General features: G+C 35.7%; 1 protein-coding gene across 8 annotated transcripts in view; it reads right to left on the bottom strand.

Moving 5' to 3' along the window:
* Positions 1 to 26,363, bottom strand: part of ATP11B (ATPase phospholipid transporting 11B (putative)) — a 137,390-nt gene that overhangs the window by 59,477 nt on the left and 51,550 nt on the right. For all 8 annotated transcript variants that reach the window (XR_013413672.1, XM_015131514.3, XM_015131513.3 and 5 more), the window contains 6 exons: positions 23,658 to 23,722; positions 18,454 to 18,535; positions 8,990 to 9,140; positions 7,668 to 7,865; positions 974 to 1,216; positions 289 to 464 (listed from right to left, as the gene is read on the bottom strand). Coding sequence is in view for 7 of the 8 variants with exons in the window: in XM_015131514.3 (XP_014987000.3) it covers positions 289 to 464; positions 974 to 1,216; positions 7,668 to 7,865; positions 8,990 to 9,140; positions 18,454 to 18,535; positions 23,658 to 23,722 (915 nt within the window). In the remaining variant the exon portion in view is untranslated. The remainder of the gene's footprint in view (positions 1 to 288; positions 465 to 973; positions 1,217 to 7,667; positions 7,866 to 8,989; positions 9,141 to 18,453; positions 18,536 to 23,657; positions 23,723 to 26,363) is intronic.

The following is a 26,363-nucleotide window of genomic DNA, read 5'->3' as shown; positions in this document are numbered from 1 at the left end:
ATGTAGTACAACATATACACAAGCATTTTTCATAAATTCTATTACACAGATTTTTATAGTAATCAGACTTTCAAAGAGATCTTAAAAAAAAGAATGCAAGCTTGATAATAAAATGACTTCAAATTGTCATTTAAAATTTAAATTGTACTTCTATTTTTATGTATTTATATGAATTCTGACAACTTAAAATGATGAATTTATGTTTGAAAAATTTAAATTATGATTCTAATATTGTTGCATTTATTTAAACGGTGTTTTTCCGAAGATCTGGAAATCAGACTAAATTACCTTGCAGCAGCTTCTACTAGTGCCTTTTCGTCTGGTGAAGATGCATAGTACTCCAACTGCGAGGGTGCCAGGTTGGATTGCCAGGGACCATCACCAATACAGTCAGTCTGAACATTGCTAATCTGTACAGTGTGACAGAGACTGACTGCTTTAAAGAAGAGATCATGTTCTTTAATCTGTAAAAATGTAATTCATATTCATGATAAAAATATCATTTCCACATACCATTTAGGAAACCAGAGGCAAAATTCTAAGATCTAGAACAAGAGTGCTACAACCTTGATTGCCTGAATAATAGTTGGTTGTTTCTGCCTTCAAAAAGTAAAATGTCACATTTGCTTAGGACCCTTCGACATGTGAGCATCTTTTTAGGAGGTACAACCAAACTGCAAGTAGAGGGGAACACTTTTTTATAGAAGAAGTGAGGTCTCAAAAAGTATTAAATAAGTTTAAGCTCTATTTTTCAAAGAAAGTCTTCTTCACTTCAAGGCAGTAAGGGCTTTTTTTAACTATGTTCCATTTAAATACTCAAAGAGCTAAGGCAGACAAGTTAAACTGTCTGATATGAATTTCAAATATATATTCCTTGCTCTACTGACACAAACTTTTTTTCCTGCAACTCATCAACTACTGCAGAGAATTATTTCATATGAAACCCTTATTTATTAATTTAAAAATTACTTACCAGTTCAGTTTCATTTTCAGGACTGGTTCTGAAAGAGGAACTGGTTGTAAGATGGGATAAGTTGTTAAGATGGGATAAACTACTAAGATAAGATAAGTTTCCTTCTGAAGAGTCTGGGGTTGGTCCTTCGGGTACGAGTCTACCATTGATTTCTTGGTATTTCATGCCATTAATTGAACATTCCCGAAACTGCATCTCATTTTCTGTCAGTGTACCAGTTTTATCTGTAAACACATACTCTACCTATAGAGACAGCAAACAAAAGAAAATAAACCTTTGTGTTCACGGACCTATGTTAAGCAAGAAAAAAATCTCTGTCCTTGCTCTCCTGAAGTCAAGTTTATCTATTAATATTGATATATGGATGCTGAGATTCTTATAATCCAAGCACAATTAAAAAAAAAAGATGACAAGGAAAGAAAACAGGGTAACACAAAATAGTTTAAAGCTACATAGATTTTGAAGTTTGTGGCATTTTTATGTACATGTTTATCTCTAGAATTGACGAGAATTTGGTATTAATGCTTCTTTTCTGTTTCTTGGCTAAGGTATTTTAAGTAGTAGGACTCAAGAATTATCTCTAAAGCAGGGCAGAAAGGATGCTTAATAACAAAGAATGTGAAAGGGTATCTGGGTGAGGAGAAATAGTGCAGGGCTGGGAATAGGAATACACAATGATAACAACTGCAATACAAGAAGGTAGAGGTATGAATTGTCTAAAACAGAGAGAAGTTGAAACTGAGGACAGAAAACAAATTTAGTGAAAAAAATGAATGTGTAAAAGAAAAAAATATTTTTTTTTTTTTTTTTTTTTTTTTTGAGACGGAGTCTCGTTCTGTCGCCCGGGCTGAAGTGCAGTGGCCGGATCTCAGCTCACTGCAAGCTCCGCCTCCCAGGTTTACGCCATTCTCCTGCCTCAGCCTCCCAAGTAACTGGGACTACAGGCGCCCGCCATCTCGCCCGGCTAGTTTTTTGTATTTTTTAGTAGAGACGGGGTTTCACCGTGTTCGCCAGGATGGTCTCGATCTCCTGACCTCGTGATCCACCCGTCTCGGCCTCCCAAAGTGCTGGGATTACAGGCTTGAGCCACCGCGCCCGGCCAAAAAATATTTTTAAAAGCAAGTAAGACAAATTATTTCATTACTTTTGGAGGCTAATTCCAGAAAAATTACTTTAAAAGAAGGTACGTCCATGACAAAAGAAGGATGTAATAGTCAAGTCTTGATCCAACTAGGATCATCATGAAAATTTGATTATTGCAATAATGACTTGAGAAAGAAGTCCTTTAAAAAGGGATGTAGAAATCACAAGAAAAGAAACAAGCTACAGACCAACATCCCTTATAAAGAGATGCAAATCAAATCCAGAAACATATAAAAAGGGTTATATACTACAAATATGTGGGATTTATCCCAGAATTGCAAGATTTATTCAACATTTTAAAAAATTAACGTAATCCATCATATTAATAAAATGGTACCTGGCCTTCATTTTATTAATAAAATAACCACCAAAATAGGTGCAGAAAAAAGCATTTGATAAAAATCCAATAGCCTTCATGATAAAGGCATCCAACAAACTGGAATAAAAAGGAACTTCCTCAGCCTGATAAAGGGTATCTATAAAAAACTCACAGCTAACATCATACTTTATGGAGAGAGACTGCATGCTGTCTTCCTAAGATCAGGAATAAGACTGCTTTTGTCACTTTTACTCAACATTGTACTTAAGGTTTTAGCCATGACAATTAGGCAAGAAAAGGGAAATAAAAGTTAACATGATTGGAAAACTATCTCCATTTGCACATATGAATTTGTATACAGAAAATTCTAAAAAGCCACTAAAAAAAATAGAATACATAAGTTCAGCAAAATTTCAGGATAAAAAGATCGATATCCAAAAAGAAAGGCAGAGATAAATTTGGCAGAAAATTATAAAAAGTCAAAAAGCAAATAAATGGTGAAACTGGAAATAAGAGCTAGAATACCTTATCTTTACTATTTGATATTAAATGTTGCCCAGTATCTATAGCAATGTTGAGTTGGAAGTTAAAGGTAGATATAAAGACCCCATGCAAGTTAATTAAAAAACACCCACAAGTGTAGATTAGAAAGAATGAGGGATGAGTTATAAACAAAATATATAAGATACATTAGCAGTCAAACAGAAATAATACTCCACAGGTTACTAGATACTAGAATACAGACTGACCTATCAGTCATGGAAGATTCTTTAGAAAAAAGATTAGATGGTAGGGATGGATAAAATAAATTAATTTTGATTAAAAAAAATATATATATATAAATTCAAGAAGTTTAATCTTTTAACTTTGGTGATAAATAGGTCACCACTGTAAACCTTCCTAAGCGTTGTTTTTTGGATAATATGGAAATAAAAGAGCATAGAAGAGTATGAAATAAAGTAGATTTCATTGGTATAAAGACAAAATAGGAATAGAGGCAATACACATACATGAAATACTTGAAGTTTCAAAAGCAAAAAGAGAGGCTGAGAAAATCAGTAATTAAAGAAATAATCACCAGAAGCTTCTTAAAGACAAAGCAGGCCGGGCGCGGTGGCTCACACCTGTAATCCCAGCACTTTGGGAGGCCGAGGCAGGCAGATCACCTGAGGTCAGGAGTTTGAGACCAGCCTGGCCAAATGGCAAAACCTGTCTCTACTAAAAATACAGAAATTAGCCAGGCATGGTGGCAAGCGCCTATAATCCCAGCTAGTTGGGAGGCTAAGGCGAGAGAATCGCTTGAACCTGGAAGGTGGTGGTTGCAGTGAGCCGAGATTCTGGGTGACAGAATAAGACTCCGTCTCAAAAACAAAAACAAAAACAAACAAACAAACAAAAAAGACAAAGCAGACATGAGTATGCCTACACAATGTGGAGTTCCAGAAAAACAAAAAGTCTATCATGAAGGAAAAAGGAGGTGAAGAGAGTTGAGAAAGAAAGGTCAAAGGTAGATTGGAAAAAATTTATTCAGAAAAGTAAAAATGGGCCTTTAGGCCTTAAATATATAATAATACATAATTAAAGAAATGTGACATTAATTAATATTTAACATAAACTATTAAGGCCTCCTAAATGTTACTAAAAATAAATGCATCAACTTGTGGTTAAATATGATAGGTTGAGCACATTTAATTACCTCTGGTTCTCTTAAAACTTCACCATGAGGATAAAAAAATAGAAAAAGAACAAAAAAATGGTAAAAAAGTCAACATGAGAGGGAAGATTGACACAAGTTTGGAAGATGGAAAAGGAGATGAATGAGTGGTAACTGATTTACCAGAATTAAGAATCTGAAACCCAAGCGATGAGGAAACCCATTCTCAGAAACTCTCAGGAAGTAGACCTACCAGCTAACCCTGAATGTGGGAGTACAGGATGAGGCTGAAAATACAGGCTATCAGGAGTAGTTTAATTCTGAAATCTCTTTAAAAGTTGCAAACTTCAAAATGCCCCTCATTTATTGGAGTAACAGCTGGAAGGCTAGTAGGCTGAACCAGACAGAATCTGGTCTCCACAGACAGCTGAACACAGAAGTAAGGCAGCACACTAAAAACAGATTTCCAATGGCCAATTCTAGCAGTCATAAGCAGCAGAAATATTACCTGCTGGGCCTGTCAGCCCATTACCTTAAGGTGTGGCCCACTGAATCAATAGCTTCTGATAAGCATATTAGTGGTTTTTTTTTTTTTTTTTTTTTTTTATAGACAGGGTTTCACTCTTGTTGCCCAGGCTGGAGCGCAGTGGCACAATCTTGGCTCATTGCAACCTCCATCTCCTGGGCTCAAGTGATTCTCCTACCTTAGCCTCCCAGGTAGCTGGAACCATAGGCACGCACCACTGCACCTGGCTAATTTTTGTATTCCAGCTAATTTTTTATTTTTTGTAGAGATGGGGTTTTGCCATGTTCTCCAAGCTGGTCTTGAACTCCTGGGCTCAACTGATCCACCCCCTTGGCCTCCCAAAGTGCTGGGATCCCAGCCTTTCGTTTTTGTTTGTTTGTTTGTTTATTTATTTATTTATTTGTTTGTTTTTGAGACAGGGTCTCATTCTGTTGCCCAGGCTGGAGTGCAGTGGTGTGATCACGGCTCACTGCAGCCTCGACTTCCTGGGCTCAAGTCATCCTCTCACCTCAGCCTCCCGGACAGAGCACTTTTACACTTGAAATGATAGCCAAAGATTAGCATCCATTTGAGGATCACTCCTTACATAAAAGGTAGAATCTGAAACAAATTATAATCAGTTCTGCTGTAACACTGTCTTGAAAAACACAAATTTATCCCGATGCAACTGATAAAATGAGGGGCAATTTAAGCGTAATCAAAACTTTGCTCAAATTTTGCCCAAACCTCAGTTACTAGCTATCTCAGTTCACCATGTGTTATGAGTCACACTCATCCACGTCTGGTATTACAACCTTCCCTCTGATTTCAGATAACCTTCCTTCTAACACTTCACAGTAACACATAAGCTGCAACCCTTCTGATGCCTATCTTCCACAGGCAAACTTCAGGTCTTTTCCAGATAAGTGCCATATTTATTGCAGTATTTGCGTATTCATGAACAATTTGGCAAGTGCTGCTTTTATTAGGTTCCTATCTTTTAAAAAATGTATTATTAGGCCGGGTGCAGTGGCTCACGCCTGTAATCCCAGCACTTTGGGAGGCTGAGGTGGGAGGATCACCTGAGGTTGGGAGTTCAAGACCAGCCTGACCAATATGGAGAAACCACGTCTCTACTAAAAATACAAAATTAGCCGGGTGTGGGTGGCGCATGCCAGTAATCCTAGCTACTCGGGAGGCTGAGGCAGGAGAATCGCTTGAACCTGGGAGGTGGAGGTTGTGGTGAGCCGAGATTATGCCATTGCACTCCAGCCTGGGCCACAAGAGTGAAACCCCATCTCAAAAAAAAAAAAAGAAAGTATTATTAATGTTTTTGTGTTCTACCCCAATCCCATTCTCTCATAAACCCTGTGGCTTTAACTAATCAATTTTGCATTATGCAGTGAATTTTAGGAATGCATATATCACATTATAGCAGAACTCATTGTTCTGGAAAATGCACTACAAGCAAAGATAATACAGGGGGCAGAAGAAGACTTCAATTGACTGTCATTAATATACTAGGGGAGGTACAAGAATAGATTGTGCTCAAGGAATGGGATAAGAGGCAATTTTAAAAAACTATCCAGAGAATACCAAAATATTAGAAATTAAAAATACTATAGCAGAAATAAATCTAAAGATACTGAAAAGATAAACCAGAGGCATTCTACCAGAAAGCAGAATTATAAAAACAAATAAAAACTGAAAATTGAAGAGAATTAAAGGGTCAATATAAGTGGTATGACATGCAAATAGTTAAGTTTCAAAACAAGGGAAACACAGAAAGACATGTTATCAAAAAAAAAAAAAGAAAAAAAAAAAAAAAAAAAAAAAAAGAAAATTTCCTAGAATTGAAGGCCATGTGTTTCTAGGCTGAAAAGACTCACAGAGTTAACTGCCAATGAAACAAAACATAAAAAAGGAAAAACCAACACCAAGGTACACCATCATGAATTTCACAACTATTGCATAAGGAGATCCTAAAGCTTCCAGAGATAAAACAACAGATCATACATAAATAATTGGGAATCAGAATGGAACTGGATTTCTCTAACAGCAATACTGGAGGCTAGAAAACAATAAAATCCCTTAAAATTTCTGAAGATTTCAATCTGGAATGCAATACCAGCTAAATTATTAATCAAGTGTGAAAAGAGAATAAAGATATTTTCAGATATGTCAAGTTTAAAAACATTTTCCTCTCATACATCCTTTCTCAGGAAGTTGTTAGAAGATATACAGCACCAAAAGACAATAAGCCACAGGTAGGAAGCACATGGGATGCAAGAAAGAGGAGATCCAAAACAGGAGAGAGGTAAAGGAATTTCCAGGGTGATGGTAAAGGGAAGTCCAGAGTGACAGTTGAGAAGCAAGCCCAGAAAGAATAAAAGAATAATCCAATTGAAGCAGAAAGGTGGAAGCCTCCAAAAACACTGTCACCAAAAAAAAAAAAAAAGAAAAGAAAAAAGAAAAAAAAGGAAGGCAGGGAGGAAGAAAGGAACTCCTAGATTACCTGATATGTTTGAATATGTAGACAGATGCTGCACATATTATCAGAGACTTGTTTGTGGCATATGGAAATTAAGGAAATGAAAAAACAGAGCAATTAACTCTTGGGAAAACAAAATATATAAGAAGGGAAATGTAATTATGGTATTATAGAACACACCCATAGAACTGAGAATTAGTGAACAACATTAAAACAATCATAAGAATGTTAATAAAAATATTTATTAAATCCCAAATTGTGATATGATAATATTAGGGGGCTATGGAGAAGCAAAGTGGATATGTGTCTGGGTACGTGTGTGTGAAGAGTAGTGTAAGAGCTATGTCTTTATATTCCATAGTAGATAATGTCTAAAACTCAAGAATAAGAAAGAATATCAAATAGAAATATAGTGGTAAATAACAAAAGAAACAACTTAGGGTTTAAAAACTGGGAACAGCTAGGAGTGGAGCAAAGGAGTGTTGTTTTAGGTATAAGCGTCATAATATCTTGTTAATCTTTGCACATGTATTACTTTGATAATAACAAATTAGAGAAACAAAATATTAGGATCATTTTCACCTGTCCAAGCTCTTCGTTCAGATCGGAAGTATTGACTTGAGCTTTCTGATCTGATTCTTCATGATACAGATCAAGATCCCAGCCAATAAAAAATGATCCAAGAAATTTCTGCATTTCAACTGTCACATATAATGAAATTGGAATGATGAAATTGTAGAGAACCAAAAAAGCAAGGAAGTCTGAAATAAATCTCAGAATCTAGAAAAAAGGAAATAATTGTTTGATAAGAAAAAATACACTAGAATTTCTTCAGTATTATTGATGAAAATTACCAGAAAGTTTCATGTCTACATAGACTATCAACTATATTCTGAGGTAAATAGTCTCATGAATTCAAATCCATTTATTGAATTGTCTAACATTACATTTCCTCTGGTTATTGTATTGCTCATTAGAATCTTGATGAAGTAAATGATGAAAAGGTTAAATTCAAATAAGTTAATTTGTTACTTTCAGAAGTTAACAAAAAGCCTGGTATGACTGAAACTACCTTTGGCAAAATTATAATATCTGGAGTGTACTTATCCCATTCTACTATTACCCTTCAAAATCAGATAACTACTAAAAGTTGAGTGTAACTTTACAAAGTTATAAAATAATTGTGAGGCTAAAAGTGCTAGAAATTAAAACTCTTAAGTACAGATTACATAGGAATAGCCTATTTTAATGGCTTTAGTGGTTTCATATTTCAACATGCATTTGTGAAAGGAAATGTACCTAATTGTGAATGATATTAAAAATATGACCCTGTGATTATTTGCTTTATAGTCTCTTGAGATCCAAATTTGTCTTCCAATACATAGATTTTAATCTAAAGTGAAATTTGGAGAACAATTATTTACCAAAATTATAGGTTAAATTCTCTTGGTAGTCCATGTTTAATCAATTTAAAACATACGACATAATTTGTATATTAGTTCATATTAAGACTGATAATAAGCATCCTTGAATTATTAAGACAAAATGAAAAATACATCCATTTACTCTTTGATTCATTTATAAGACATAGTAAATGGAAGAGAAAACTGAGTTTGTAGTATTATTAATGTGAAATGCAAAGATAGACGGATTTAAAATTTTGTGACCTCTTTGAACTATTCAAGTCAAGCCATAGGGAATACAACTTTTTATGCTGTAAACTACAAAAAGCTATCAGTACAAACACGCTGGCTTCTCTGCATCTGCAATGCCATTTTTGTCACCCTTCAGTACCAACGATTTTAGGATTATAGTGGTCTCTCCTATCAGAAGTCGCTACCAAAGCACTAACTGTGCCAAATAATAGTTTCCTTTATGACACAGTCAATAACACCATAAAATACCTTACTGCTATTTCTTTGATGTTCTGTTTTTTGGTTATACCAAGGTTCATCCCATTTTTCTTCAGTTTGCCATGTATACTTCAAGATAGTGCTGATGACAGCTTCAGATATAAGAATTACTAGATAAATTATCAAAAATGTATTCATTGACCTAAAGGAAGAAAAAGAGAATATAAAACATACAAATCATTTATTACTATATTCATTTGCTTGAAAATTAGTACTTGTATTAGAGAGGATATTAAAACACAGAAAGTACTATACTGTAGCTATTTTAAAACACACAGTTTTTGTTTTCAAGAAATAACCATTAAATAGAATTTATTTACTAGCAATAAAAGAACCAATACACACAGGTTACAAGCCTATTTAATATAGCCATGTTACCATTCAAAATGCTTATAGTAAGTGACGGTTTTAAGTCAGTTATTTTTGCCATAAGTAATTATTCTAAGTTTTTTTTTTTTTCACATTTTCAGCACCCATCTTAAGTGTAATAGCTAAAAATAACATTTGTATAGCATTAAAATTTTATAAAATGTTTGTCACATCTACTACCTTACCTAATCTATATGAAAACCCTTAAAGGGGAAATTATTACACACTTTTAACTGACAAAGACCAAAGCCCAAAAATAATTCTGTAAATTTCCCAAAATCACACAAGTCAGGAATTGACTTCAGAATCCCTCTTCTCTTTACTAGGTAAGCCTAATGCCACATGTCTTTGATTTTAAGTTTAAAAACATATATTATTAACACAATTAAAGGAACTCATCATTGTAAATGCAACTGTATACAAAACAAGCGATGTTATAATGAACTCTCACATCCAACAGATATTGAGGGAAAATGCAAATCACAAGCTTTGTAAAAACCCTTAAAAGATTGAAAAATGCCTGAATTCTGATTTTTCTCCCTAGGCCTTCCATAATTTAACCTAATCTTACCTATGGAATAAGTCGATTCCACCATGTTCCAATGTAAACTCTATATATTCTGCAGTGACAGTAAATAAGGAACATAAGAAAGGAACTGGCTTTTGTTTGGTTATTATGTGTTAGGCATAGTATTCAGCACTTCACCTACAGTACTGCTAGCACTTTTATACATGAGAACACTCGGATCAAGAGAAGAAAAAAACTGGTCCAAAGCCCCACAGAGCTAGTAAGGAAGGGATATGCCATTCAAATCTACATCTGTATGACTCTAAATTTTGACCTCTTTTCACTAAACTAGTCATGTCTCCTTGCGGCAACAAAATGCCTGGTTTATTTCCATCTTTCTTTGCTCATGTCTATCCTCATCAGACATATTCTCCTTTTTCCTGACATTATTAACCTATTTTTCAAAATTTAACTCAAAATCCATCTCCTTCCTAAAGTCTGTCCTAATTACATTGGTTTACATTCAACTTCCCCTTATTTAAATTTAAAACTAGTACCACAGCCCCTATTACCTAATTTTTTTACTGTGCATTAAACTTTCAACTTGATTGAAATCCCCAAAAAGAGATTGAATTATATCTCAGAAAACCTACTACAGCAACAGATACGCAAAAAAGCTGAATAAAGATTTCTAGGACATTGGGCTGTTGCCAGTTTTTTGCTGTAACAAATAAAGTGGCTATGAACATTTCTGCTTGAGTTTTTGTGACAGCATAAAATTCATTTATCTGAGTTAAATGCCCAAGAGTGCAACAGCTGGGTCATATGGTAAACACATTTAGTTTTATAAGAAACTTCCAAACTATCTTCCAGAGTGGGTTTACTATTTTTAATTCCCACCAACAACATATAAGAGATTCAGTCTCTCCACCCCCTAGCCATTTAGTATTATCACTATTTTTAACTATTGTAATGGGTGTGGTGATATCCCAATGTGGTTCTAATTTGCTTTTCTCAAATAGGTAATGATGCTGAGTATCTTTTCATGTGCTTGTCATCTGCAGCTTTTCTCTGGTGAAATATGTATTATGCATTTGGTGAAATATGAAATATGTCTTTTGCTCATTTTCTAATTGGATCACTGAATTACTGTTGAGTTTCAGCACTCTTTATGTTTCCAAACGTAAAGCCTCTGAAAGATTTGTGGTTTGCAAATATTTTTCCCCAGTCTGTAGCTTGTCTTTTCATCCTTTTAAGAGGGTTTTTCACAGCACCAAAGTGTTTAACTTTGATTAACTACAACTTACTAATTTTTTTGATTGAGGAATTACACTTTCAGTGTCATGTCTTCTAGCTCTTTGTCTAACACTAGGTCCTGAAGATTCTGTTTTCTTCTAAAAGTTTTATAGCTTAATGTTTTACATTAAATCTATGCTTCAGTTGAATTAATTTTTACACACAGTGGGGGTTTGGGTTTGTTTTGCTATGGATATCCAATTGTTCTAGCACCATTTGTTGAAAAAGATTATCCTTCCTCTATTGTATTGCTTTTGTGTTGTTGCCAAAAATCAACTGGGCCTATTTGTGTTGGTCTGTTTCTGGGGTTCTCTATTGTGTAACACAGATCTATGTACCTATTCTTTCACCAACACCAAATTGTCTTGATTACTGTCGCTTATATAGTAAGACTTAACATCAATAGCAACTCTTCCCACTTTTTCATTTTCAAAACTGTTCCTTTGCTTTTCTATCTAAATTTCTGAATAAATTTTCTACTTCTACAAAAAAACTTGCTGAGACTTTTATAGAAATTGCATTATACCTATTAATCGATTTGGGAAAACTGGCATCTTTACTGAGTCTTTCAACCCATGAACATGATATATTGTTCCATTTATTTAGATCTTTGATTTCTTTCCTCAGTGTTTTGTGATTTTCAGCATAAAGATTTGTATGTATTTTGTTAGATGTGTACCTAGGTTGTTCTTTCTTTGGGGAGCAACTGTAAGTGGCATTGTGGTTTAAATGTTAATTTCCCTTTGCCACTGATGTTTCTGTTCTAATGTAAGTATTTAGTGCTAGAAATGCCTATACTGCTTCAGCTGTATCCCACAAATTTTGATATACTGTATTTTCACTGATATCCAAGTATTTTTTAAAATTTTCTTTAAGATTTCCTCTTTGACCCTTGGATTATTTAGAAGAGTTCCAGTTGTTTCAAATCTTTACCAGTACTGGGAACATTTAGTCTTTTCAATTTTTACCATTCTAGTAAGTCATGCATTTGTATCTCCTTGTAGTTTTGATTTGCATTTCTCTCATGAGCAATGATGCTGTATACTTCTTTATGTGCTTATTGGCCATTTAAGTGTCTACCTTTCACCTTTTCCCCATTTTTAAAATTGGCTTGTTTCTCTTTTCATTGTCGATTTGTAGGCAGCTTTTTGTGTATGTGTGTTTGTGTGTGTGTGTACACAAATGATGTATGTATCATTATATACTCAGGATACAAGTCTTTGGTCAGATATGTTTTCAAATATTGTCTCCCAGTTCGTAATGTGCAGGTTCATTTCTTTAAATGTTTAGCCTGATGAGCAGAAGTTTTTAATTTTGAGAAAGTCTAATTTATCAATTTTTTATTATATTTGTTGTATCCTAAGAAATCCTTACCTACTCTAAGTCATAAAGATATCTTTCTAAGTTTTCTTCTAAAAGTGTTTTTTGTTTTGTTTTGTTGTTTTAGACGGAGTTTTGCTCTTGTTGCCCAGGCTGGAGTGCAATGGCATGATCTCGGCTCACCATAACCTCCGACTCCAGGGTTCAAGTGATTCTCCTACCTCAGCCTACCAAGTATCTGGGATTACAAGCATTCACCACCATGCCCAGCTAATTTTTGCATTTTTAGTACAGACAGGGTTTCTCCATGTTGGTTAGGATGGTCTCAAACTCCCGACCTCAGATGATCTGCCTGTCTCGGCCTCCCAAAGTGCTGGGATTACTGGCCTGAGCCACCACGCCCGGCTCTTCTAAAAGTTTTATAATTTTAGCTTTTATATTTAGGTCTATGACTCATTTTCAAAACTTTCTGGAGTACAGCATAAGGTAGAAGCTAAGTTTCATGTTTTTCTCATTTGAATATCCAACTGCTGCATCATTTGTAGAAAATACTAACTTTTTTATTGAATTGACTTGTTGCTTGGTTGAAAATCAACAAACCCACACATGAATGGTCTACTTCTCAACTCTCTATTTTATTCTATGTTAATACCACACTGTAATTACTGTAGCTTTATATTAAGTATTAAATCAGGTAAGGTAAATCTTTTAGCTTTCTTAAAGAGACTGTTTTTGCTGTGCATCTCAATATGCATTTTGGCTATTGCATTTCAATATACACTTTAGTATTACCTTGTCAATTACTACAAAAAGATTGCTGTGATTTTGAGACTAAGGGAATCTATACAGTAATTGATAGCTTAACAATACTGAGCTTGACAATCTATTAATGTGATTTCTCCGTTTATTTAGGTCTTAATTTCTCTTGCCACATTTTGTAATTTTCATTATAGAAATCTTGCACAAGTTAAAAAAAAAAACTTATTCCTAAATATATTATGCTTTTTGACACTACTATAAAAATAATTTTTTTAAAATTTCATTTTCTGTTTCTATTATATAGATATAAAAATGATTTATCAGCCGGGCACACGGGCTCATGCCTGTAAACCCAGCACTTTGGGAGGCCGAGGCAGGCAGACCACGAGGTCAAGAGATCAAGACTATCCTGGCGAACATGGTGAAACCCCATCTCTACTAAAAAATACAAAAATTAGCTGGGTGTTGTGGCACGCACCTGTAGTCCCAGCTACTCGGGAGGCTGAGGCAAGAGAACTGCTTGAACCCAGGAGGCGGAGGTTGCAGTGAGCCGAGATCACGCCACTGCACTCCAGCCTAGTGACAGACTGAGACTCTGTCTCAAAAAAAAAAAAAAAAATTATCTTCATTTACCTTGTATTCTGAGACCAACTTGCTTATTATAGTTTTCTTGTTGAATACTTATGCCTGTTTATATGAAAAATCATGTGTCTTCCAGTAGGACAACTTTACTTTTTGCTTTCTAGTACTTATGGTTTTTAAATCCTTTAACTTGTTGCACTGCATAAGGCTTCCAGAATAATGTTAAAAAGTAGTGAGACTGGATACTCTAGGTACAAGTCCTTTACAAGATATGTGCTTTGCAGACATTTTCTCTGATCTATGGCTTGTCTTTTTAAATTTTTTATTTTAGTTTCTGGCATCTTCATAACACAAACAGTGCCTTTTTAAGTGCATTTCGATGAAGTTTAAGCTGTCAATTTTCGTGGTTCCTTTTTCATACATTTCCCATCTAAGAAATCTTTACTTAACCCAAGGTCACAAAGATTTTCTCCCATGTTTTACAGATTTAGTTATTATGCTTAGACCTTACACTTTGGGTTAGTTTTTGCGTATGTGGGAGACGGGTAAGGGTGAAGATTCAATTTTTGACATACAGACGTCCAGCTGTTCTAGCACCATGTGTTAAAAAGGCAGAGCTTTAGTGTGCAGACTTTTAAAATAATAACTTAAAGCTATTTGACAGACTTATGGTTATTTAGACTTTATTTCATCCTGTGCCAATTTGGTAAGTTACCTGTGTTTTCAAAGAATCTGCCCATTTCATCTAAGTTGTAAAAGTCAGTGACATAAAGTTGTTCATAATAGTTCCTTATTATCCTTGGATATGTGTAGGCTCTATGGGGCTATCCCCTCTTTCATCCCTGACATTGGTAATTTTTTACTTTTCTTCTCTTATACCACTTCTCTTTTGCTTAATCAGTTAATCTCAGCAGGAATTTATCAACTTTATAGCTAGAAATTTCCCTCTAAGCTGCTGGGCTTTGCCTTGAGTCTGCAAATGTAGATATGTTGGGTTTAAATTACCATTCTATTTGAAGAAATTTAAATTTCCTTTGTGATTTCTCCTTTGACCCATGAGTCAGTTAAGAGAGTTGTTTTTTAATTTCAAAATATTTGCAGATTTTGTTATTGATTTTTAATCCAATTCCCTCATTGTCAAAGAACACACTTTGTATGATTTCAATCTTTTGGGATTTGTTTTATGGCACATCATATGATCTCTCTAGATGAACTTTCCACGTATAATTATGGAACTATTCTGGTTTTCAGTTTTCATAGGCTTATAACATACACAGTATATCTTTTGATGTCAACCTATTTATATCTTTATATGTAAACTATATTTCTTCTAGGCAGCATGTAGTTGGGTCTGGCTCTTTTATCCAATCTGACAATCTCTGACTTCATTAGACTGTTTGATGCATTTACATTTCATGTAATTTTTGGTCAAATTTAGGACCACCATTTTGCTATTTGTTTTCTATTTGTGTCATTTGGTTTTCTGTTTCGCTGTTCTTCCTTTCTAGCTGTTTACAGTGTTTATCAAACATTTTAATATTCAGTTGCTCTAACTTACTAGCTATAAATCCTTGCCTTATTGTTTTTAATGAAAGCTCCAGAGATGAGAATATGCATCTTCACCTTATTGTAATTTATTTATAGATGCTACTGTATTACTTCATGTAAAATGTAGGACCTTTGTAACAGTTCATTTACAGCCCCTCATCATCTTTTGTGCTCTGTTTATATAAGAGAAAAAGAAAGCTTAAAATTAATCATTTGAGTTCACCTGGCACCATAAGAAGTTAAAGAGGAACAATGAGACCCAACCTGAGAAGAAACAGAGGAAATTAAGAAGATGTGAGCTGAAGCCAATGGAAAAGAGAAAAAAAATACACAAAATTAAAGCCGAAAGTTGGTTCTTTGAAAAACATGAATAAAGTGTCTTTTTTTAATTTTTTGAGATGGAGTCTCGCTCTGTCACCCAGGCTGGAGTTCAGTGGTGCGATCTCGCCTTACTGTAACCTCAGCCTCCTGGGTTCAAGCAATTCTCCTGCCTCAGCCTCCCAAGCAGCTGGAACTACAGGCGCACACCACCACACCCAGCTAATTTTGCATATTTAGTAGAGACAGGGTTTTGCCATGTTGGCCAGGTTGGTCTTGAACTCCTGACCTCAAGTGATCCGCCCACCTCGGCCTCCCAAGGTGCTGGGATTACAGGTGTGTGCCATGAATGAGTGTCTTTCTGTGCTTGCTTGCATCACTTAACATAATGATCTTCGGTTACATCCATGTTGCTGCTAATGACACGATTTCATTCTTCTTATGGCCAAACAGTATTCCATTGTGTAGGTATGTATACATTTTTTTATCCATCCATCTGCTGAACTGTTAGATTGAATCCTTATCTTTGTTATTATGAATAGTGCTGCAATAAACATGCAAGTGCAGATATTCCTTTGATATACTGATTTCTCTTCCTTTGGATAAAACCCAGTAGTGGGATTGTTGGACCATAAGGTAATTATGTTTTTAGTTTTCGGAGACATCTCCAGACTGTTTTCCACAGTGGCTAGCCTAACTGACATGCCCACCAACACATATAAGAGTTTCCTTTTCTCCATATCCTTGCCAGCATCTATTGTTTATTTTTTTATTTTTGTCTTTTTAATAACAGCCATTCTGGCTGGCAAGATGACATCTCATCGTGGTTTTGATACACTTTTGTTTTTTGTTTTGTTTTTGAGATGGAGTCTCGCGCTCTGTTGCCCAGGCTGGAGTGCATGGCATGATCTCAGCTCACTGCAACCTCTGCCTCCTGGGTTCAAGCAATTCTCTTGCCTCAGCCTCCTGAGTAGCTGGGACTACAGGCAGACGCCACCATACCCGGCTGATTTTTGTATTTTTAGTAGTGACAAAGTTTCACCATGTTGGCCAGGCTGGTCTTGAACTCCTGACCTCAAGTGATCCTCCTGTCTTGGTTTCCCAAAGTGCTGGGATTACAGGTATGAGCCACTGCACTCAGCCTTGAGTTGATTATTTCTTTGGTGAAAGACAGGGATCCAGTTTCATTCTTCTGCATGTAACTATCCAATTTTCCTTGGATGTCCTTTCCCCAGTGTCCTCTGTTGTTTCTGATAAGAACCGGTCATCACTCATATTGTTATTCACCTACATGTGAGGCATTTCTCTTTGGCTCCTTGAAACATTTTCTTTTTCTCTGGATTCTGGTATTTTGACCATCATGTGCTTTGGGGTGGTTTTCTTTGCATTTTTCCTGCTTAGAGTTTACTGATCTTTGTAGTGTAGGCTGAAACTTTTTCCCCAAATTTTAGAAATTTTCAGACATTATTGTTTCAAATATTTTTATTCTGTCCTTTTTTCTATTTGGGAATCAATTACACATATGCCAAACAGCTTAATATTATCCCACATGGCTCTGAAGCTCTGTTCATTTTTCGTAATCTTTTTTCCTCTCCATTTTTCAACTGAATAATTTGTGTTTTCTTCAAGTTCACTGGTCTGACTGATTCAGTCTGGTGTTGAGCCCACCTAATGATGTTTCCATTTTAGTAATTATGTTTTTCAAGTCAAGAGTTTTCATTTATCTGCTGAGTTTTCCCATATGTTCATTCAAATTTTCCTTTAGGCCCTTGAACATATTTATAATAAATTTATAGTATCTGCTTTAAAGTTCTTGTCTGCTAAACGCAAGATCTGGATCATTCTGGAGAGTTTCTATTAAGTGCTTTTTCTCTTATGGATGAAATACATTTTCTTCACCTTCTGCTTATTTTTTATTGCAGACTGGACTTTATAAATAATACATTCTAGACAGTCTGTATTCTTTTATGTTCCTCAGAAGAGTGCTAATTTTTATTCCAGTAGGCAGTTAATTTCACCTGGTTCAACAAACTATATCTCCAATGCAATGAGCAGCAGTAAAATTCTCTGTTGAGTTCTTTGTCTCCTTTGCACATGCATAGTTCTAGCAGTCAGCCAAGGACTTGGGCAGAATTTATGTGCAGTTTTTAGAGTTAATTCCCTTCTGTAGCTTACCTCTCATTGCTTACAGAAGGGAATTAATGCTAATCCCCTTACATTATTTTCCCCTAACTTTCCAGCTGCTCTTCCAGCTATTAACCTTGTCCTCTGATACTTCTATCCAGTAAAGTTCAGACTTTTTGATGTTCCAAGCAGCACATAAACTGCGGAGTGTCCTCAGGCAAAAAGCTACACTCTAAAATTTTCCCCCTTGCTGCTATCATCTTTCAGGATTACACTCCCTGCCCATTTCTATTTGATTCAGGTTTGTCTCCAATGTTTTCAAATAGTTGTTTATTTAAAAATTTTTTTTTCAGTTTTAGAACTGTAATCTGCAGAAGCGTTAGTCTGATTAAGTGTTTCCACCATTTATTCAATAGTATTTATTTTAAAAGTCATACTATAGAGCATCTACTATATGCTCAATACTGTGCAAAATGTTACTTGTATGTAAAAATATAAAAAACGATCACTGTCCCCAAGGTTATCATCCTGTTTACTTAATATATATATTTTTATATAAATATTTTATACCAAATGAATAAAAAATGTATAGTTATAATTACATATAAATAAATGAAAACAGTTTTCTTACTTTTCTACTGCAGATCGTTTCTGTGATTTGCTCTTGTAATTTAATGCCATCTTAGTTTCCATTCCAGTGTATATAGCAACACCTGTAAAATAAAACAAAATTGTCTCAAAATAATCCTCTAGCATGTTTCACAAGAAATAAATATATTTACCAGCATGAAAGCTTTTAGTGTACTGCCTGACAGTTGTCATAATTTTGCTTTTCTTTAAGTGTTTTCAGAGTTTTAAAAGGCTTTCTGAGACCAATTTTGGGAAGCCCCAGTCAACTGGCTAAATGGGGGAGGGCATGGATCTTGTTCCTGAGTTATAACAGACATCTGAATGAAAAATGTATTACTTGAATTGGAATTGATAGAGGAAAGGAATCTGGAAAGATAAAAGTGTCAGGGAAGGCCATTACAAATGGAGCAGTGTTAACAAAGACAGATATGGAAAACCTCACTTCCTGTTAGGTTGGGTCAATGGATTGTGGCCACAGTGTGAAAAGCCCTGAATGCTGGACTCGGGGGTCTACACATTATTCCATAAGCATCGGCAAGATAATATGGAGGTCTATCAGAGTAAATCAAGTAAGCACACGGAAAGTGCTCTTTAAAAAATGTGTGCCTACTGAATGACTTTGAGATGAGCAAAGATGATGGTAGTAATGGGACTAAAACTGGACAACAAATGGAATTAGGTGAGACCAGCTTATAAAAAAACTTTGCACCTAGACCTTGGTTTGAATTCTAGCTCTGCCACTTATTAGTTCTACATCCTCGGGTAAGTAATTTCTGTGTCTCAATCTTCCCATCTTTAAATGGGAAAAAATACCTCATAGAATTGTGAGGTCTGTATGACAAATTAACAAAATGCCTAACAACTGAGAGATGATCAATAAATGTTCATTCCCACCCCTAAATAGCACAATTTGAAAAGCAATATAGAACCTTTCATGTCCTCTTCCTAAATACTTGTCCTGGAAGTTTTATCTTGACTTATTCCTTAAAGGCAGGCTATTACAACTCAAATAGAGATTATAGAAATGTGGTAAAATAGCCAGAATGATCCAATAGGGAGAGGTGGTACTGAGATAAAACAACAGAAGACAGACCCATCTAAAGGCATTCAAATCCACATTTTCTTTTAAGAGTGTACAAAATTTGGACCCCATTCATTATGGTTTACTTTAAAGTAAACAGGAGTGACGAAGTTACTACTAGAAAGATGTGTTGGCCAGGTGTGGTGGCTCACGCCTGTAATCCCACCACTTTGGGAGGCCACGGCAGGAGGATCACTTGAGGTCAGGAGTTCAAGACCAACCTGGCCAACACGGTCTACTAAAAATACAAAAATCAGCCGGGCATGGTGGCACACGCCTGTAATCTCAGCTACTTGAGAGGCTGAAGTACAGTGGCACGGTCTCAGCTCACTGCAACCCCCATTTCCTGGGCTCAAGCAATTCTCCTGCCTTAGCCTCCCAAGTAGCTGGGATTATAGGTGTGTGCCACCACACCCTGTTAATTTTTTTGTATTTTTAGTAGAGATGGGGTTTCACCATGTTGGCCAGGCTGTTATCAAACTCCTGACCTCAAATGATCCGCCCACTTTGGTCTCCCAAAGTGCTGGGATTACAGTTGTGAGCCATCCCACCCAGCCTAATATTTCCTTTAAGAATGTGGATTGGTTTTGTGATTTTAAAAAGTATTTTCCATTGTACTGAATGGTATTCTTGACTTTTTTAAAAATATTGCAGGAAGCTTAATTAATGATCATTTTAAATGGCTATGAATAGTCCAAGTGCATGTACTAGATAGAACCTAACCATTCCCCAACCTTTCCATACTTGACTCTTTTCATTGTTTTGCTATTACAAATACTGTATGGTACCTTATTACAAATAAAATTCACCAATTCAAAATCTAGTGGTTGAATAGTTCATTACTTTCTCTTCTTTGATGCAATTTGCTAACTTGTCTTCCAGGACACTCCCGTCTCTTGGTTTACCTCCTACCTCACTATTCCCTCTGTCTCAGTCTCCTTTGCTAGTTTTTCCTCTTGTCCCAGACTTCTTTCTTTTAGAGTGCCCCAGGACTTGCACTGTTTCCTTCCCTACCTATACCTTTCACTATCTACCCTCACTCCCTTGGTGATCTCACCCAACCTCCTGGCTTTAAAGACTAGCTACGTGCTGCTGACTGTTGGATTTATTTCTCTATCCCAGACTTCTTTCCCAAACTTCAGCTGCCTGTTCCACAGTTCCACCTGGATATTTAGTAGAAATCTCAAATTAATAAGCTGAAAACGAAACTGCTAATCTTCCTGAAAGGAAGCTTTTCTACCAGCGGTCTTTCTCATCTCAGTTGATACAGTCCATCCTTCCAATAGCTCAGGCCAGAAACCTTGGAATCAGCCATGACTTCTCACATCTCCTCTCCCTTCACCTTTCTTCACCTCCTTACTCACATCTCACCCCAACCCATCAGAACATTCTGAAGGCTTACCTTCAAAATACATCCAAAATCTGACCATCTTTTCCTAGTTTTGTCTGAACCAGTACCATCTCCTGCCTGGATTACTGCTATTTTATAGTTGGTTCTCACAAAAGCAGTCATAGTGTTCCTTTTTTAATATAAGTCAGATCATGTGACTCTTCTGCTCAAACCCTGTACTGGCTCACTGTGTCACTTAGAGTCAAAGCCCATATCTCTATAACCATCTCTAAGATCTGCCCCCATCCCCCATCCTCGACCTTTCTTCTCTGCCCTGTTTGCTATCCTTCACCCTCTAGCTCATCCTCCACATACACTGACCTCCTTACTTTTCCTTGAACATACCATGTCTACTCCCACCTGGTCACTAGACCTAGCCCTTGTCTGATGCTTGAGTAATACCTTCAAGTCTGCTTAAATCACCTCCTCAGTGAGGCCTACCTTAACTACTTAGTACTGCTCCCTGATCCTTCTTACTCTGTTCTGCTTTTCTGTTTTCACAACACATAATATTTTCTAGTACACTATGTAATTTACTTTTTTATTATGTTCCTTGCTTACCATCTCTCCCACTAGAATGCAAACTGTAGAGCAGGCATCTTTGTGTATTTGTTCACTGATGGATCTCAAGCACCTAGAACAGTATCTGTCATCTTGCAGGCCTTACTGTTTATTTGTTGACAGTTGATAGAGTAAACATTCTTGTATACCCTTTGATTGAATTACGGGTTGAATATCCCTAATCCACAAACTCAAAATCCAAAGTGCTCCAGATTCTTGCCATTTTGAAAACATTTTTTATTCATTACCTCATCATAGCTGGAGTAGAGATAGCAAGAATTCTAAATTTTTTAAAGCTTAAGGACCGATAAGTATTTTAAAATAATTTATAGCAAGAATATTGGACCATTAATATATACAAATGGTTGATTTTTGTTTCATATATAAGAATGGTTCAGGCCGGGTGCAGTGGCTCATGCCTGTAATCCCACCACTTTGGGAGGCCATGGCGGGAGGATCACTTGAGGTCAGGAGTTCAAGACCAACCTGGCCAACATGGTCTACTAAAAATACAAAAATCAGCCGGGCATGGTGGCACACGCCTGTATCTCAGCTACTTGAGAAGCTGAGGCAGGAGGATCGCTTGAACCTGGGAGGCAGAGGTTGCAATGAGCCGACACCGTGTAACTATACTCCAGCCTGGGCAACAGAGTAAGACCTTGTCTCAAAAAAAAAAAAAAAAAAAAAAGTTTTAAAGTACAGTGTTATATTAGAGGATCTAAAAGCCCTGAAGGTTTACTCTAGTTTCTGCTATTAGAACATTCTTATGGATTTCTTTTTAATTGTGGAAAAATATACATATTTACCAGTTTAAAGTGTATAATTCAGTGGCACTTAGTACATTTATAATTTTGAGAATATTTTCATCACCCCCAAAGAAAACCCTGTACCCATTAAGCAAACATTCCCCATTCTCCTCTGCTCCCCAGCCCCTGGAAACCACTAATCTGTTTTCAGTCTCTATGAATTTGCCTATTCTGGGTATTTCAAATAAATGGAATCACACAACATGTGGCCTTTTATGTCTGGCTTCTTTCATTTAACATAATATTTTCAAGGTTCATCCATATTGTAGCATGCATTAATACTTCATTCCTCTTTATAGCTGAATAATATTCCATTATATGGATATACTATATTTTGCTTATTCATTCATTTTCTAATGAACATTGGGCTGTTTCCAACCTTTGGCTATCATCATTAGTGCTGCTATGAACATTCTTGTACGAGTTTTTGTTTGAACACTCATTTTCAGTTACTTTGGGTATACATGTAGTGTGGGATCACTGAGTCATATAATTCTATGTTTAACTTATTGAAGAACTGCCAAAACTATTTTTCAAGGCAGCTGCAACGTTTTACATTCCCATCAGCAATGTACAAGGGTTCCAATTTCTCCACGTCCTCACCAACACTTGCTATTTTCTGCTTGGTCTTTTTTTCTCGATATATGGACTTCTTTATCAGAGAGTCTAACACTGAGAGGTAAGATATAGTACAGGTAACAGAAAAAGAGCAAATGAGAAAGAAGATCTCACAAGCTGCAGACAGTCAGTGGGTAACACAGTAGGCCAAGATACTAAGGGCCATTCCTGAAATGTGAGGAGTTAGCTAACAGCTAAAGGTTATCATCAACTTCACAATTTGCTTATAGTTGACTCAGAGTGTACTATATTAATTTAGATCTCCAAGGCAAGAGCAGTACTTATTCATCCTTTTGATCCAGTCAGTGTATGTTCGAATAGTACCTACTATATATTCAGATATCAGTAAGAAATTTGAATATATGAATGAATAAATCTGTAGTTATTAATCCAATCTAATAATCATAATGAAATTATAGAAGTGGTTTACTGTACCATGATGCCAGATTATATTGGTTCTCACTCACCATTACTAGAAGTGTTATATAAATTATCCGCCCTCAGTTTCACAAGTATCCATAAAGATAACGTAAGAGCATGGTTCTAGTCTACTATTAAAAAACAGGGATCATCAACAGAACAAAAGTATAATACATGACTACTTTAATACAAACTTTATAAGAAAATTGTCATAAATGATAATAAATAAATTATCTAACCAAAAGACCACAAACATTGTACTTTTAGAAGTACTTCATATAAAGCATTAACACAAATCAATCATTTAAAATGTTTAAATATGTACAAACCAAAAATTTCTTTTGTGTTTTTTAATCTGGCTCCACGAAGCAGGAGACTCTCTGGACCCAGAGGTCTAGGAAAAAAAGAAAATAACCATAAAGCACTGAATATATTAAAAATTCAATTCGATTCTAAAATGGTGTCTTCAGCAGAAAGTACTTAAGCTATAGCTATAATACTGCTTTCATAAAAAAACGAAATCCCAGCTACTATAAAGCTTCCTAGGGGCCGGGCACGGTGGCTCAAGCCTGTAATGCTAGCACTTTGGGAGGCTGAGGTGGGCGGATTGCCTGAGCTCAGGAGTTCGATACCAGCCTGGGCAACATGGAGAAACCCTGTCTTTACTAGAATACAAAAGAAATTAGCCAGGCGTGGCAGCGTGCGCCTGTAGTCCCAGTTACTCAGGAGGCTAAGGCAGGGGAATTTTTTGAACCCTGGAGGCAGAGGTTGCAGTGAGCCGAGATTGCGCCACTGCACTCCAGCCTTGGCGAGAGAGCGAGATTCCATCTCCACAAAAAAAAGAAAAAGAAAAAGAAAAAAAGCTGCCTAGGCCAATCTGATGTTAGTTACTGTAACAACCTGCTTTAAGATTAGTGGCTCAGAAAAATGATTATGCATGTAAATACAGTCACAAAGCCACTAGTTTCAAAATTTTTAAACATAAAATTCAGCAAAATCAAAGAGTAAGCAGTGATTTAAAAATGTGTGGCAGAAGATGAAATTTTAAAATTTTAAAGCAAAGTTAATAAACAGCTTTGAAAGGGAAAATAATTAGAACACAACGTAAACATAAATTGTAGTATGATTTGCATATAAATGCATGAGTTCTGCACAATTAAAATTATACTGAATTATAAAACACAATGTACAAGGTATGTTAGTACTTTTTCTAGGCAAGATTGCACAGTATAACTTGACTACTTGCATTGCATACTTCTTGAAGCCCAGGTCTTCTTGCTGTTTGAATTTCTCTCCATAAAGGAGATATAAAACGACAAGGAATAACTAGAAAGGAAATTGATCTTCTTAGTGATAGCAAAATAAGAATCTTCTATGGATAAGTTAAAAAGCCATTATTTTGTTGCTATTCCTTATACTTTTCTGAAATATCCATACACAGCTATACAAACCAAATAGAATCTGAACCATTTATGAAGATACCTGCAAACCCAAACACTGTAAAAAACTGCAATGAAGCAAGGAGAACCAATACAGTCATATTCGGAGTATACTCCATGGATAGTCCAAAATCAATGTGAAAACTATTTTAGGGGCTATAAAATAGTTCTTTTTCACTCAGTGGTGCCTCTAACAATAAACAGAAATACTTTTAGCTCACATTGGCATGTAAAATTGGGATACAATGACAACTTCAGATTAAAATATAACTCATCAGTTCGGTCAGGTTGTTTTAGTAGAGAACATCGTTCATTTTTTCAACCATTCTAGGGGCTGAAGTAATGTAACTGCTATTTTCCTTCACATATTAATGCAATTCAGACTATGTATCCAAACATTTCTCACTATTTCCCTAAAAAAATCAAAATAAACCTAGTCATAGTTATTCAGCAGGGATCCTACACATACAAAGGTCTTGCTGCAGAGTTTACTGAACATGCTCCTATGTTAATGCTTATTAAAAATATGAATCAATGTGAATGTATGGTATTTTTGCTGACTTGTCTTGAGGATTTCATTTAAAAATGCTCATCTCTTTCTGTTAGTGACTTATTTCATGCAGCCAGTACAAACTGAACATGTCCCCAGAAAAGAGGTAGAAAGTCAAATATGATTAGAAACTCAAGAGCTGATTCCAAGACTGATTCCAAATTAGGTTTACGCTCATGAGTAACAATGTAATCATATCCCATCAGCATATCTTTGAACTGACACAAAGCTTTTCATTTAGGAGCCAGAAATTAACCCAAATACTGAGGGAAAACAATCTGAAACAACCAAACAAGAAAAAAAAAAATCAGAAAAGTAAGTAAGCCATTCTGGATTGACCAGTAAACACTCCAGCTTGCACTGAATGATTCTGAAGTGAAGAAGAGCATAGCATTTATACTTGTTAAACATTATATAAAACATTTTTCATATTCTAGACTTACTAAGCATCGTGGGTTTAAATGCATGAGGAGTGAATAAAAGCAGCTATGTTTCTTTTTAATATTACTACTTAGTATTATTAGAAAAAGAAATACAAAAACACAAATAATTTTACTAAACTATTTTGATATCATTTCATGGGATTTGTTTCATCCTCACTTGCTACTGCCACAAATTACTAGCAGATGAAATGTGAAGTGTTTTAAATTAACCCTTTCCTGGAAAAGTTTGGGTATTAATGGAGAAAAGGAGAAATAACAGATGAGGGTAAATGAATGAATAAATGGGTTACAAGTTGAGGGAAATCTCACATTACATTAACACCTTGAAGGAGGCTCAGAGCAAAAGATTACATTCTCTCTTAGCTCAATAATACCAGATGCCTGAAAGAGTGAAGCTGTATATTTGCTGAGACCATTGCTGCTTTTGGAATCTGAGAAGATTGATAAGAAGCCTGCAAACCTGAGTGACCTTACTCTGGGAGATACTTATCCACTATGATGGACTGGACTAATTATTAACAACTGAATGGGATTCTAGTAATGTGGCAGTATCTTCTGAATTATATTATTCTTTTGATGTAAGGGATTTGTGTTTGAAAACCA

The sequence above is a fragment of the Macaca mulatta genome, chromosome 2, assembly GCF_049350105.2.
Source record: "Macaca mulatta isolate MMU2019108-1 chromosome 2, T2T-MMU8v2.0, whole genome shotgun sequence".
Lineage (NCBI taxonomy): Eukaryota > Metazoa > Chordata > Mammalia > Primates > Cercopithecidae > Macaca > Macaca mulatta.
This window is presented reverse-complemented; position numbering and strand designations above follow the sequence as displayed.